We start from the raw sequence: 17,127 nt of genomic DNA on the forward strand, positions 1-17,127 counted from the left end.
AAAAAAACACTTTAAATATGTTCACCCAAAGTTTGTTGCGAACCAAAGAAAAAAAAAAAGTTTTATACAAACTAATTTTTCCAATATTGACAATTTTAATGTGAATCAATGGTTAACTCTCTGAATATCGCCAATAGCGGCCAAATTGAAACCAGATCAAAAAAAATCGCCCAAATTTGTCGCCAAGTTCGCGCCAAAACATGGCGACCAAAAGCTTTGAGATATATTGCCAAGTGCTTGCCAAATTATAACAGCACTTGAGGAAGCATTGAAATTAACAATGATTTCCCCCAAAAAAGGTGTAATAAACCCCCTTTAGAGCATTCGAATGCAACCAAAAAGGGAGGTGCACAACTAGGCCCCCACTAGGAGTCTACGTAGCAAATTTCAACTTTCTAGGACATACCGTTCTTGAGTTATGTGAGATACATACGCACATACACACATACGTATATACACACATACATAACGTACATACAGGACGTCACGAGAAAACTCGTTGCAATTAACTCGGGTATCGTCAAAATGGATATTTCGGGTGTCTTATACGTTCTTAGACATTATATCCACGTGTAGTCGGGTTGAAAAAAAAACTCAATATTCATTCGGGGGCGAGCAAAATGGAAATTAAGGTCGAGTTTTGAGTGAAATTTGTTTCGCGAATACAAATACTTTCTTTTTGGTAAAAGGAAGTAAGTTGCATGTATTTTGCTGTTTTTTTCGTACAAACTGTATCGAGCATAAAGCATTTGCCCTCGCCCCCCCAATTCCTAGAAAACTTTGAAATGACGAACCTGAACAATTGCCCTCTCCAGTAACTTTGAAAAAATTAAAGTATTGACAAGCAAATGGGAGTTGTTTCATTGTTTTTTGACAAAAATTGGCATTGAGCACCACCCCCCCCCCTCCGGAACAATTCGAAATGACGGGGGCCTGCTTCCGAGATTCAATGGGATGATAAAGGAAATTTACACATTCAACTCGAACGGAAAAAAAAAGTTATAACTTTTGTACTCCTGTTCGCGTCATCCACAAGAAAACTAAATTCACGTCATCATTTGTAAGTAGTTATGAAGCAATGACTCACAATCGAGAAATGACGTGCAAGAAAGGATCTTATAAAAGGAGCCTCCTACTTAAATTCGGGTGAAAATATCCTTTCTCTGACGCAAGACTCATTTTGAAGAACGTTCGGGCGTGCTTGAAAAAGCGGCAGGTCGTTGATCGACTTTCGAAATAATTTGTGTGCATCTGTGAAAAAGATGTTGGTGATTATTGGAAAAGGCTTTGAGCCTCCAACCCGGGCCCGTTAAAGGGGAAAATGGAGAAAAGCTTTAGCCATCTGTGGCCAAAAGTAGCAATTTCGCTAGTTGCCTTTTTTTTTAGCCTGCTTTTTCCCGTAAAAGTTAAAAAAAAAAAAAAAAAAGCATGGATGAAGGTTTAAGTGCTTAAGTAGTGGTCATTTCAAGGTTTACATTTGAAAAATAGTATTTCAGGTCATCCAATGGATTCAAAAATGCATCAAACGCGTAGGAGGTATTATCTCTTTCACGCTTGAATCCATTGGGAAACCTTGAACCCTATTTTTTCAAGAATAAACCTTGATGTGACCACTTCTGAAGCACAGGCCACTACTGGTGCTTTGAGGTCAAAATGTCGCCACTGAAATGTCGCACAAGAAAATGTCGTGGCCAAAATGTCGCCAATCCAAAATGTCGCCGGTCCAAAATGTCGCAAGCCCAAAATGTCGCCGATCCAAAATGTCGCTTGCCTAAAATGTAGCGAGTTCAAAATGTCATCAGTTCAAGAGGTCGCCGATTCAAAATTTGCTCATTCAATGGTACGAAAAATGTAAATGTACAAAAATACTGTTCAGCGTCAAATTTGCGAATGAATGGTAACTGCCTTTAATGAATGTATCCATTAAAAAAAAAAAAAAAAAAAAGACCGGACTAAATGAATTTTTTGATAAATTCTAAAAAAATTCTCCTTTTTTGATTCGTAACTCTCGGCTGTTTTTCAGCAAATAAATAGTATTAAAACAAACGCACGTTTCCTTTTTTACGTGTTATCTTATTTTTTGTAACTCGCTATCTACCAATTGTAAAACGTTCTGACAGCGTTCAGTTCTGACGTATGCTGAATTCTTTTGAACCTTTCTTCAAGGATAATGTGTGTGTGTGCGTGACCGATTTTTTGCGGCCACTCTACCTCAAAACCTGCTGCAAGAATTCAAACGAAATTTTGTACCCGCAAGTACTCACATATCATTTAGGGCTGAGTGGTGTTATGCGTCAATTCGTTCAAAACAGTGGAGCAACTGAACATTTTCATCGATATGCCTGACTGACACTTCTCAAGAAATGAAGAACGGAATCAAATAAAATATTAGGAAGCAGCAGGGGGGGGGGACATAAGCCAGGACCAATAACACCAGGGAGTGGAGCAATGGAATGTTTTTTTCCCCACTTTATTTTCATTATTTGTGACAGATATATCTCAAGAAGTAATTCAAGGATTCAGCAAAATTTTGTCTACAGGTATATCTTAAAGGGCGAGTTGCTTATTTCTTTCTGGCTTAAATCACCTCAAATGGATGGCTCTCCGAATACTTTTTCTCGTTTTATATGACTGCTATTTCTGAAGAAGCAATGAAAGGATTCATATAATAATTTCTTATAACCAGTGAAACTAATTATTATTGGAAACATGGCCAAAGCTAAGACAGAATTGCAAACAAGTACCTTGAATCTAACTTGCTGCAGTTCTTGCAAAGCTACGGAAAACAGACCCTTAATCTCTCTCATTGGGAGCTTTGTCAATCTGGACCGGCCGTAATTGTGCTGAAGCTGATACATTCAACAAATACGCTCAGTTAATCTTTATACTGGTAGCTATAAGTATTTTTCACGACAGTGAGTAGTCTGCACTTGTGCAACTTGTAGCAATTCAGGAAACTTTTTGACAAAGATACTTGATTTTCTCATGAAGTGGATAAAAACCTGTGAAATCCCAAAATGTTCCACGTAAATAATCAGTAACGTTTCGGAATTTTTCACAGTGAACTCCGCTAGCACTGGCAGAGTTTCAACTTTGAGGGAAAAGGACCGACTCCTACTCTTGGAATTTCAAACATTTTAGACTCCCGACTCCGACTCCGATGCTTTTACTCCAAACTCAGCCCGACTCCGATTTCGAGTCCGCAGCCTTTTTCTATAAAGTTGTTCTTGTTCTACTAGGTGTTTCTTGTCAGGATTCCGAATTTTCGAAAAAACTAATTCTCATTGCTAAAACTTTGTTTCAGCTTTCGAACTGAAATGATCCTAATCTACCCCTCAGGTTCCTATATTTTCATTTCTCGAACATTAATATTGTTTTTCTTTATCGCGTTTGTTGTAATTAACAAAAACAATGAGTACCCAACATTAGCTGCTCTTACCGTCCAATTAAAAATTCCTTTAAAAGCGTCTATATACTGTAACCAATTATAAGCATTTGTTAAAAAATACGAGTAGAAAATGGCAAGAGATACAAATTTTAATTCGTTGTGATTTTTTCGATCACCTGCCAACAATGAAATCGCTACCAAACGTGAAAAATTATTAGAGTTGTATTTAAAAGGGGCTTTAAAAAAGGTTAGATTTCCAGCTCTATACGGTTTGGTAGTTCAAAAAGATTGGCACAAAGTTAGTATGTAGCATAGGCGTGTGCACCTCGAAGCGATTTTTCGAAAATTCGATGTGGTTCTTTTTCTATTCCAATTTTAAGAAAAAAAATAAGATGGACGAGTAAATTACGAAATTATCATAACGTGGAACCGTAACATGGGCACAAGCCAATTGGCGAGATACGAAATTATCATAACGTGGAACCGTAAGATGGGTACAAGCCAACTGGCGAGAAAATTCACCATACATTATTTGTAAATATACAGGCGAACCAAAAGACCTTTTGATTTTTCTATTACGGGCAAAGCCGTGCAGGTATCACTAGTGATAATAATAAACACATGAATAATTGTTATTGAAAGGAATCAACCTTTTGACTAGTAAATTTTTACTACAAAAATTGTGAAAGAATGCAAATTTAGTTTTTATTTAATATCTCCGGTAATAAAAGTTCTAGAAAAAAACAGAGAAATATTTGGCTAACTAAGAATTTTTTTTCGATATCTTGCCCTCTTTCTCTCTTGGCTGATCTAGAGGCGATCTAAGGGAAATATTTTAATTTAATGTATATTTCATATTTACTTAATTACGCTAATTATGACTAGTGCAAATGGTGAAAAAAATCATTTTAAAACAGAAATAGTTCCTGTTTCCGTTTAGTTTCACTTCCATACAATTTTTTTGTCTGAATACTTGTATTACGTCTTGAGATACAGCCATCGAATGAGAGAGAGAGAGAGAGAGAGTATTCCGTTGCGCCATCCTTTGTGTTGATAAAAGCAAAAAAAAAAAAAAAAATCAGCATCTAGCCCTTTAAGTTATACCTGAGGATCAAATTTCGTTTGAATTCATGCAGTACTTCATAAGATATATCAGTCACAAATAATGAAAAAAAAAAAAAAGAAAGGAACGTTCTACAGCTCCGCCCCTCTGATGACATTGGTATCGAAATTGAACCAGCATATGGTTCCTTTGAGTGCTACCCATGGACTACTTTTATATTTGATTCCATTCATTATTTCTAGAGATATGGCTGTCACTCATACGAAAAAAAATTTGTCCAATGGCTCCACCCTCTAGATGAAATAGGCAATAAATCACATCTAGGTAACAAATTTCGTTCGAATTCATGCGACAGGTTTTGAGGTAGAGTAGAAACAACAAAAATCGGTCACGCATACCCCCGCACACGCGTTTTCCTTTAAAAAAAAAATACTTAAAAAAAACAGACAAAAATAATTCAACTCACATCGAACGTATAATTCGGCAAAAAAAAAAAAAAAAAAAAAAAATCACGGATCCAAAACTTTTTTCTGTACATTAGATATAGAAGAAAATATAGATATAGAAGAAAGGGAAAATACCTCTATTTTTTTTAAATAATACTTTCCATTAAATCAAGAATTTTCACAAAAAGTAAACTACAAAAAAAAAAAAAAAAAAAAAAAAAAATGTTTTGACCAATCAAAATTGCTTATTGATATCCATTAGACGTGTCTTTTGCTACAGATCTTTTCGTTTTACAATTGGTAGGTACTGAGTCACGTGAAATGAGCTAATGTAAATAAAGAAACGCATGTTTTTCTGTATACTATTTCCGCTAAAAACAAAACAAAATAAAAAAAAAGTTTTAAATAAATAAATAAAGGTTGCAAAATCAAAAATTGGAATATCGGGCTTTAAGCAGGGAATATGTGTGCCTGTCGGTCTGTCTGTCCCCCCCACCCCCTCCCATTCCCAAGGATGGATGGATACAAGGGAGGAGCGATGGGGGTGATCGGATTAAGCCGAGATGCAGGAACTCTCCCTCGGTATATTTTCGAAACTGAAGCTCCAAAACCTTAATTTTAGACGATCTTTTATAATGTTACTAGCAGTAGCCACACGGCGATGCTCGTGCTAATTTAAAGGAAGTCCGTTGAACAAAAAAAAAAAAAAAAAAAAAAATCCACGTCCCGCCCCCTTCTGATGTGAAATGATCATTTTTCTTCAACTAAAATGCGTACACACCTTTTCAAAAGACCTATTAATGTCTTGTTTGAAATTTGAAACTATTCGCCAAAACACATAAAAATATTAACAGTGGCTTTAACACTCAAAATAATCCTTCAACTGCATAGTTCATCGCTTAACGCGCCAAGCAACCACGCCACCGTAACCCTGCCCTTCAGCGAGTGAAGCGGTTTCTTTTCCCTGCAATTTAAAGTGTTTCGCCAATACGGTGGCGTGGTTGCTTGGCTCGTTAAGCGATGAACTATGCAGTTGAAGAATTATTTTGAGTGTTAAAGCCACTGTTAATATTTTTATGTGTTTTGGCGAATAGTTTTAAATTTCAAAGAAGACATTAATAGGTCTTTTGAAAAGGGTGTGTACGCATTTTAGTTGAAGAAAAATGATCATTTCGCATCAGAAGGGGGCGGGGACGTGGATTTTTTTTTTTTTTTTTGTTCAACGGACTTCCTTTAAATTAGCACGAGCATCGCCGTGTGGCTACTGCTAGTAACATTATAAAAGATCGTCGACAAAAAGGCCTTGAGACGATTGAAAAGTTCTCCCAGGGTAACTTTGTGACTGTCTATACGGACGGCTCATCTGACATATCCCTCAACAAAGGAGGTGCTGGCATTCTCTTCCTCCTTCCAAATAGAGATAAATATACACATAAAATCAACACAGGCATAATTGCTTCTAACTTCACCAGCGAACTTCTTGCGATTAAGGAGGCACTCACTTTTTACATGACTAATCAAGAGATCTCAGTCCCAACTGATGGATTGGCAATCTTCTCTGACTCAAAAGCGACCTTAGAAGCAATAAAAAACGGAGCAACCAACATCACCTCTGCCATAAATGCCCTACTCGAAGACTTGCACGGCAATGGAAAATCCTGCATGCTACAATGGATACCGGCACACGTGAATATTGAAGGGAATGAGTGTGCGGATTCCCTAGCAAAAGAAGGCAGAAACATTGGCAAACCTTGCACCACCATCACGCTAGCAGACTCAAATGCTGTCGCAAAACATAGACTTCTGCCACATACCTTTAAGAAGCCCCTCATCACCGACTTTGATTGCCCCAGAATCCTAACATCTACAATTGCAAGATTAAGAACAAACCACTATAAAGGGATGAAAATTCTTCCCGACAAAACGAGAACTTATATCCCCTGCAAGAACTGCACCGATGCCCAACTGACTCCGGATCACATTCTTGAGTGCCCGGCCCTTATCCCACATGTTCTGCAGCTGGGTATGGTGCCACTGGCTTCAGAACTTCGAGAGGTCCTCTACAGCACAGATGCGTTGCAGCTAGCGGACGCAGTCTTAAAGACACACGGAGCCATTTAATTGTCCATGGACACGACAAAAAAAAAAAAAAAAAACCGGATTAATAATACGGCAAATCAAACTATTTACTTTAGATAAGTAACTACCTTCAACTATAAGCACAAAGACAAACGTTGAAGAAATAAGGAAAACAAAACCCAATAGAAAAATTCTATATATATATATATATATATATATATATTATATATATATATATATATATATATATATATATATATATATATATATATATATATATATATATATATATATATATATATATATATATATATATATATATATATATATATATATATATATATATATATATATATATATATATATATATATATATATATATAAATAAATGCATTCAAAAATCTGTTCGCTGATCACAACAGTGTAGCATGGGCATGGTACCTCGCTGCTATCGGCACTGTCGGCCAGCGCCCTCTCGAAGAGTTAACTTACCTCGCCATCTATTAGGAATTCATAAAACTAAACCTACCCCGCCATCCATTAGGAATTTATAGAACTAAAAAGTTAATTAAACCTTTAATTTGCAATTATAAATATTTATGGTCAATCTGATTTTGAAAAATAGCCTATAGCCTTCCTCAACAAATGGACTATTCAACACAAAAATAATTTTTCAGTTCGAACCAGTAGTTCCCGAGATTAGCGCGTTCAAACAAACAAACTATACAGCTTTATATCATTAGTATAGATGAAAAAGAGTTCTCTCCCTTGGAATTTTTTCAGAATTGCGGTTTGAAAAAGGCATTAATTGTAGCACATCGAGGTATCGGAACTTCGTATAGGAAGTTTTTCGAAGTTCTAAAAACTCAAATTTCAGACGATCTGAGATGGCATCAGATGGGCTTCAGTGATCTCCCCAGGAAAGATTTTAAAATTGAAATCCAAAAAAAAAGAAAGAAAATTAATTTGAATTCTGAAATTTTGAATTCAAATTATGTTTTTCGCAATCACGAACTGAGACAGGATTCTACTCATTGGAGTTATTGTTTCTAGAAACGGCTCCTGTCCCCCCCCAAGTCTGCCTCTCCTCCTGGGCGGTTACTTGTGCATAGTTGTGTGTGTGAAGTCGTGTGTGTGTATGTGTGTGTGTGTGAACGTGCGTGTGTGTAGGACATGGACGCCTCCAACCAGGAGAAGCGGATAGCTCAAAACCGGAGCAGCCGCGCCGCGCCGCCAGCAGAGGACGGTGGTGCTGCAAAGGCTTCTGGTCCAAGTTGAAAAAGGCACGGACACCAAAAACGGTCAAATTAGAACAATAAGCAATCGTGATTGCTCAAAAAAAAAAAAAAAAAAGCAATTATAGGACAGTTTTGGTGAGATTTAAGTAAGGGATGGAATTCAATACACTCCTCCGAAATGTTTTGGAAAGAAAAGTCTCCCCCCTCTCCTTCCCAAAAAAACGTAATTTGAGACGATTTTTCCATGTTGTTAGGGGGCGGAGAGTTCAGGAATTCACAAAAGGGAAGCATCTGAAATCAATCGTTCCCTCCTTGAATACTGTCTGAATCCGCCCTTGTGTCTCTAATAGCTTTTGAATGAAATAGACAGAGTTGAACATCTTTTTTTATTATAAAGATATCGGTGAGGATACCTCATTCCCATGTTTTACTTTTTGGTTTGAAAAACATTTTGTTCAGTTTTGAACAGTTAAAAAAACTTAACATTAGCGTCTTGGGAAAATTTAAAGCACATATGTATCCTGAACTTAAAGACGTTCTGGATACATATTTGCTGGAAAGGAGTTCTTGATAAAAAACATGTATAGAAAATATTTTTTATCAAGTTATTTTAATGGTATTGTTTGCACAATTCAATTTTTTTGTAACATTAGCGCCTGCCGGAGAATTTCAAATCTTTTTATCAAGACACTAACAACACTGAAAATATTTTTTTGGGTACCAAATGCAGTGGGCTCTCTATTTAAAGACTTTCAAGGGACCACAAAAATGCGTCCTTAAGTAGAATGCGTCCTTAAATGGAATGCTTTTAAAACTACAGTGGAGCATCCGTGACCGTGAAAAGTCGTCTTTAAATAGAGAAAGTCGTTTAATAGAACGTCCATAAACAGAGAGCCAACTGTAGTTTTAAAAATGTGCAGATTCTGCATACGTTCTTATATTTATTGATATTGGATTTAAAACTTGGCAAGTTTGAAAAAAAAAAAAAAAAATTGCGATAACTAGAACTTGCGCAAGTTTAAAATCCTTTATCAAAGAAAGTAAAAAATTGTTTTCTAAATGAATTGAAGAACATGGGAAAATCCAACATCTATGTGGAACTGTTATGGAACTTGGTAACCGTTTAGATCTGATGTTTTAAGCGAGGTTCCTCAGGGTTCAGTTTTAGGGCCTCTCTTGCTTATTTATTTTTATGAATGACAAGTGCCAGATCTAGGAACTTTCCGAGGTGGGGCAAATCTTCAAAATGCCGCCCCCCCCCCCACACGCATTCATCTTGCTTTGAATTTTTCTGTCAAGTTACAGCTTAGTATTTTTAATAAACTGTGAAGTACGAAAGGGTTTGATTAAAAATTCATTTCATACTTAGCATGTCAGTATGAATTTTTTTTTCTTTTTTTTAAAGCGGAGACATACAGTAACACAAATTGCAATTAAAAATGCCTTTTTTCCGAAAACGAGTTCAGTGTTCAGATACGAGTGCTTTACTTTTAATTTTCTAGTTTTCTCACCTTAGTCCAGGATCTGACCGTACATGTGTAGGAAAAATTGAGTAGGGTTCTTTTTTTTTTTCAAAAATGTTCAATTAGGTAGAGTCCCTAAATGAAAACGTTTTCCATGCTTGCGTTCGACGAGCTCAATCGGTAGTTACCGGTTAACCAATCACGTGACAGATAATGATCATCTGCTCCAATCAACCCAACCAACAGCTTAAAATGGTAACCGGTGCGGTAACCAATAGATGATAGAACGCTGCGGTTAGTAACCGGTTACTCAATGGTCGACTGATGACCGGTGAGGTTCGTCGAACATAACCCTTAATATTCGTTAAATTCGGAAACTACTTCAACTTCTAACAACAAAATTAGAACAAGATGGCGGCACGCATGTTTACAAATTTATCCATGTTTATATTTATAAAATCTCCATTATTTTCGCAAAAATGAAATGTTTCACTGAATGTTTGGTGTGTTAAGATGAGAATATAAGACTTTTCGCCATTTTTAGTCATTTTAATAGTAAAGTGACTCATAAAATCGCATTTTGCTCTTCGAAATGCAAACGACGCAATGGATCACGAGGAAAACATAACAACATTATTGAGTATGGGCTTCGAAAATATTGATGACATCAGAAAAGCTCTGCGTCTTAGTAAAAATGATATTAATGAAGCAGTTTCGATTCTCACAAATGAACATGCAGAATATCATCTGGGTACTGATGATAATATGAAAGATTTGTCAACTAGTCATGTTAGTAATATCGCCCCACCACCCTATGATTCATTGTGTGATCCTCAGGTATTATTTAATTTTCTGAAGTTAAAACACAAACGCCTCATTGAACTAAGGTAAAAAATATGCCAAACCTGTTCAGCCTTATGCAAATGACAATTTTGTTTAACTTCTTATATAGTGCAAGAAATAAAACGTTTACCCCCTGTTAAATAAGTGATAGAAACAGAATAATTTTAGCTTAAAATTAACAGCATTGCATATTTGTGTTTCGGGGGTTAAGAAGACGACTGTTTTCAATGCAGAAAGCTCTTTGAGCTTCCAAAGATTTATTTAATATAATATTATTGTGCTCTTGAACAAGCGTTAATAAAACATATTTTGGTGCCATCAATAAAAGTAAACTTTTTAGAGATAATGGATACATATAAAGTCACTTGATATGTTCTAAACAAACTGAAGAATGAAATCCAAATCTATTTTTGAATAAGTTGTGTTATTTGCTATAGTTTGGGCCCGTTGGTCCACTTTCCTACTTCTCGTATTTTATTTCATCCAAAAAATGAGCAGTTTAACTTTTTACCATAAGTTAAATTAAATACTCCTGATAATCCCAGGCCAGGTTATTTTTGAAAATGTTCAAATCATTCACTTTTTTATATTAATTTTAACAGAACTTTAAAGGAGCCACAGAGAAAAGCAAGGGGGGGGTACCGCAATGTGTCCATGCAATATCAGTATTTCATACATATTAAATATAGTTAAGGGTACACAAAAATTTTTTATATTCTCCAAAAAGTACTCTAAATCTGAAAAGTTTGGGACTCCTGCTGTATAGGAGATTTGCACACTTGCCAAGCCCTTCTGAAAATTTCAATCCAAGTGTTTAGCTTAAAATTATAATGATTTTAGGAAATAAAAATTAGTCATAAATTTTAGGATAAAAGTATCAAAATATGATGGTTTTGACATCAAAATTATCCCACGAACAAAAAATGAGATTTACTCTAATTCTGGATCTTTTTTTATATTCATTTTTAAAATTTCGGGGATCAGAGTTTTAACTTAATTAACAAATATTTTAGCCTTATCAACCCTTTACATTCAGACATCTTTCTTACTTTTGTTGAAATTTGATCAAATTTGAGAGAACTTTCGATTGAATGAAGTAGTGGAATTCATTTACAAGTTTTATCAATGACCATTCTTTTTAGGGCCGCTTAAAGCCAAGGCGGGACCCTTTGTCAATTTGGTCATCGACTCTTCCCTCCTGTATAAGAGGCCCACCTCCGAGGCGTCTGGGCCATAACCAGACCTAGGTGCGCTCCCCCCAAAAATGCATCAGTCATTTGTGTGTCACCATTGAGGCGCTGATGCATGACATAGTAGAGTTTTTAAACGCCCAGTTTTCTACCAGATGGAGGCACCTGAGCTCTCATTTGATGCGAAATTGCACTAGGAATTTAATTTATTCGAGGGATATCCTAAGCCAAACAAATACCCAAGGGATCTTTTACATGCCGCATAATCATTTGACATGGGTGCTGAAGATTTTTTGCAGAACAAAAATCCACCGACTGGGCCTCCCAGGCCAGAAAGAATCTAGGTCCCCAAGCGTAGAAGGCCAGCGCCTAAACCATCGTGCCACCAGCCTGGCTGCAATATAGAACTTAGAAAGTGCAGTTTTATATATATATATATATATATATATATAATATATATATATATATATATATATATAGAACTTAGAAAGTACAGTATTTTTTTTTTGCAGAATTTCTTTTAAAAAGTCCTGAGTTTGCAGACAGTTACAGTGAAACCTCTCTGAGCGACCACCTGTCCTTAAGCATCCACTTTTTTGCAGCACAGACTTTTTAGCCCATAGACTTAATGTTAGAAACACCCTTAGCAATGGTCACTCACCCCTTCTGAACGGCTGCAAAGTGGCTGCATCAAATCCCATTTTTCGGGGTAAATCTATTCACTTTCTGTGTCTACTGCAGCTTTTCAGTTCTAAGAGGAGAATTCTTATCGGCCTTTAACAAATTCCCATAATTTTGGGAGTAAAAGTGTCGCACATGTTTATTTTATTGGTCAGTCTGTATGTAATCTGGATTGTGCAAACAATACTGTTTAGAGACGTACCGAGTAGCACTTTGGCCGAGTAGCCGAGTACCGAGTACTCGGCCTTTTATTACTCGGGCCGAAGTACCGAGTTACCGAGTACTCGGCCTTTCACTACTCGGCCGAGTTCCTAGGTACCAATTATGTTTTAAGAAGAACCATCGACACACATGCGATGAATTTTGAACTTATTGGAATAGTAAGTATAAACCTCCTTGTCCATATAATAGTTTTTAAAACTAAATTCCTGCTGAAATTTAATTACGCATTATATATATACAATTTTGTTTGTGTCAAAAATTTTACAAAAAAATAATTTTTTAAATTAAAAATAAATAAAAGGTATGATTAATCAAGTTGGAATTAAAAACAAATTACAGTAAAATCCCTCTAATGCGGACACTAACGGGACAAATTTTTTTGTCCGCAATAGAGAGGTGTCAGCAGGACAGGGGTTTAATAATGTTATTTGCATTGGAACTGGGGAATTAAAAATTGTCCGCATAAGAGAGGGTGTCCGTTAGGAGGGGTTTCACTGTATACCAATCAATTATAGTTCTAATCTGCCAAACATAAATAATTTTTAAAAGCAGATGAAACAAATGTGCAGGAACACTCCAGACACTTGTTTCTGCCCCCCCCCCCCCCCCCCCGTTACAAGGAACGTCTTTTTCAGTGCATAACATGTGAGCTAAAGAATGTAAAGACATTCAACAAAAAAAATACGACTTTTGTCGGATGCCTTTAAATCTACGAGCCCCCATTTTGTGCATTGAAAAAGGAATTCCTTGTAATGCCAAAACACGTGTCTGCAGAGTTCCTGCACTGTACTTTTAAGGTTTTTTATTTTTTAAGCAAAGGTATTTTTACATTTTTTATAACTAATTTTTGTTTGTAGCAAAAATCCATTTTTTAATACAAAAATTCCATATTTTCTATACTTACATTTTTTGCGTAATTTTTAATAAATAAGTTTTATTAACTTTGGGAACATTAAAATAAAGATTTATTCCAATTGAAGCATTACAAACTTCATTATTCTCAAAATTTAACTTATAAATTTTAATTGTAAATGATTGCAGAATATAATGCTTGCTCTTTTCTTATAAATTTTAGTATCTGTCTTGGACAATATTCAATTTTTTGCAACTACTCGGTATTGGCCGAGTATCTGATCAGAATTTGGCCGAGTACCGAGTACTCGGCAAATTGGCCGAATAGGCCGAGTACCGAGTAGTTACCGAGTACTCGGTACGTCTCTAATACTGTTGGAGATCATTTTATGAATCTCAAACAATGTATATTAAAATTCTGAGCAATATGAACGCGGAAATTCTTCGAGAGAATTAATAGGGTACGATTTCGATGCTCTCCAGCAAAAAATAGCTATAGAGAGCTTTGATAATTACAAGGCTGACTGAGAAAAACATTTTCTGGCTAACAAGTCAACAAAAATAAGTGTTTTTCAATCATATCTAATAGTTTGGAATAGATTTAAATTAACTAATCAGTTTGTTGCGTCTTATTAACCTGTTTTGAGCAAATACATTTTTATACCTTTCAGACACTAATTCAGCCTCTGACAATCAATTTACTAATGGGTCATTTTACGGTATTTTTGACATTTATGTAGAGTCCATAACATGACTTTTTTTTGTCATAACTTTTAATTTACTGTTTGATTAGCATATTATTTTATTTTGAGTTTTTCCTACCAACTCATATTAAAATAATTTGCAAATCAAACAGTAGATTAAAAAGTTATGGCAGAAAAAGGTCACGTTACGGACTCAACATAAATGTCAAAAATACCGTGAAATGACCCTAATATGTTTTGTAATCATAAGCAACCTAAATTTTCAACTGAAATGATTTTGGGTATAGTAAAGAAAGTCGTCGGAAATTCAGATACAATGACAAATAAATTGGTTAGAGCAATTTATTTGTCATTTTGAATTGAAAAACCTTTTGGATTCCAACATTTTGAATTTGATTTTGAAAGCAATTGTTGGAGAAGATTAAAAACTGAAGTCACAAATTGTATCCTTTCTTCGAAAAATATAAACAAATACTTAAATAATGGACAGTTTCCCTTTTAGAATGATCTCAAACTTCATTCTAAGTATTAGACTTGCTTATATTGTGTATTATAGAATTATATTACCACTAACGAAAACCCTTTAAAGCGGTCACCCCCTCTCAATGGCAAAAATTCTGCGGAACGGAGAGGTGGCCACTCAGAGAGGTTTCACTGTATACAAATTTATCTAAGTCTGCCCATCACATATTAATTATGCTTGTATTTTTACTGGAATCATTTTTCCTCTAGGCAACTCAGAATCTTAACAAAAATGAAGAAGCAATGGAGTCATCTGAGTTTCCCACAACCAATCTTTATGAGCTTGAATCTAGAATATTTACTGATCATTGGTCAATACCTTATAAGAAAGAAGAATCTTTAGGAAAATGTTTAATCAGTGCTACAAAACTTGCGGAAGAAGGTGAACAGTACTTTTATTTATATCTCTTTAAAAATTTTTTTTTTAAATTCTTTTAATCATTTTCTTGAATACTGTTACAAATTCTGTAAATAGTAATTATTTTTGTCATTAATTTGTTGTAATCTGGCTTAATTAGGCATTCATTCCATTATTTTTCATCTAAAATTATCTTAGTACATAACCTGTAAATAGCTTCTTGCAATGAATATACAACCCCCTTACATTCGAATGAAGTATATGGTCCCTCCATTTTTGAAAATAAGATTGGGAATGGAATAAAAAGAAAACATCGAAAAGCATTTTGAATTTTGTCAAAACTTCTGTAGGATTTATAAATAGCCTTTGCGTGTGATAAAAAGTTAGACTGGTCTGAGCCATGGACTGGAAAGTGTATTAGCCTTTGCGCTGTGTTTTCACGTATTTTGATGTAAATACGTGTGTAACCGTTGAGTTTACGCTATTAATTGATATTTGCCTAATTGCTATGGTTAATTTAGCAATTGCTTACGACATTTCTTGTACATACAGTGACCTCTCACTTATACGCGACCAAAGGGGACAACGAAATTTTCGCACACAAGTGAGATTCGCGCATAAGTGAAAAACCCCAAAAATAAGCTTAAATACAGTAAGTTATCAACAGTTATAGTAATACTAATAGTACACTACTGATACTAGTGAATAAATACACACATAATTTCCATTTATGCATTGTAATTTAATAAAAATGTAAAATTTGAAGTTGTACGTTTCGTCATTTTTTATACACTGTACAGTATGTAAGCAAATTCCACAAAACCTAAAAACTGTTGCGTGATCAGTGTCATAGTCTGTGAGGATACAAAAGATCCTCGATAGGCTATGTCAATGCTTTCCGCTTCACCACGACTTTTAGGAAGGTCAACCTTTTCGCATGTAACCTGTTCTCCCCTCTCGATGTCAATCACAAGACTAACTGCACTACCAATCGCACACTTGCGCGAAAAAAACGTGTTCTTGGAAACATTTTGAACATTGGAATAAAGGTGTGTGAAAGCATTCCAAGAGACATCAAGAAGGGTACAAATCTTCCGATTAGCAAAGCGTGAATAGGCGATTTAACTAAAACTTGAAAAAATTTTATCGCGCATGAAAGGTGCATTTTAGGTTTCGCATATAAATGAACAAGAGTTAACATTGTTTTCCTATATCGCTGGCCAGGCCCGTGAGAAAAACGCGTATAACAGAGGTCGCGTATAAGCAAGAGATCACTGTAGTTGTAAATAAATCTATGTTTTCTCAAGAACTGTGTCGTCATTTAAAGAATTTCTTGAAGTGGCTGAACTCGTAACAATACATTTATATTTAGTCTAACTTCCGTTAATGTTTGATTAAGGCATGTTCAGTCAAGAATTTACTTTCTGCTGTAACATAAAGATGTAGTTCAAACCCTATGTAATGCATAAAAATAAAAAATGCCTGCTAATTAAAAACTCAATAAATTCTTCCAAGTTGATACTTAAATTTGAATGAGATTTCCAACTGCAATCGAAACATTTTCCTAAGTTGTCTGTATTGTGTTCAAAGTTCCAGTAAAAATTAAGAAATTTGGTTTATTTAGAGCCAGTTGTCGCACAAGAAACTTGTAACTTTTAATAGCTTCTTTAAGTGGCAGATAAGTTCAAAATTTTTAGTACCCAGACCTTTTTCTAACGTGTGAACTCATTTTTTTTTCTAAGTAAGGATTTTTGTTTTAAATACAAAATTTATATTTTTGGTAATTGTTAGTTATAATTTGAATTGAATATTATGATCACTATTGTTTAAAGGGAAAAAATACAAATGATATGTGAATAACATAAATAATGCAGTAAAATTTTTAAATTTTTGATGACTTCTATACAGTACGAGTAGATACAAGATGGGGGGGGGGGGGGGCACATAAACCTTAACACATTTGCCAGGTGTCTTCAATCCACAATAAAAAAATTTGATGGATTTTTTTTTTCTTTTAAATTTGTTCGAACACATTTGAGGTTAAAAGGTTTATATTATAGTTTTGAGTCAAATTTTTC

The 17,127-nt window shown here is 35.1% G+C and overlaps 1 protein-coding gene across 1 annotated transcript in view; it reads left to right on the forward strand.

Moving 5' to 3' along the window:
• Positions 1 to 10,108: 10,108 nt before the first annotated feature.
• Positions 10,109 to 17,127, forward strand: part of LOC129220174 (ubiquitin carboxyl-terminal hydrolase 24-like) — a 99,704-nt gene continuing 92,685 nt past the window's right edge. The window contains exons 1-2 of the mRNA XM_054854528.1: positions 10,109 to 10,514; positions 14,902 to 15,073. Of these exons, the coding sequence (XP_054710503.1) occupies positions 10,284 to 10,514; positions 14,902 to 15,073 (403 nt within the window). The 5' untranslated portion in view covers positions 10,109 to 10,283. The remainder of the gene's footprint in view (positions 10,515 to 14,901; positions 15,074 to 17,127) is intronic.

Source organism: Uloborus diversus, chromosome 4, assembly GCF_026930045.1.
Source record: "Uloborus diversus isolate 005 chromosome 4, Udiv.v.3.1, whole genome shotgun sequence".
NCBI classification, from domain to species: domain Eukaryota; kingdom Metazoa; phylum Arthropoda; class Arachnida; order Araneae; family Uloboridae; genus Uloborus; species Uloborus diversus.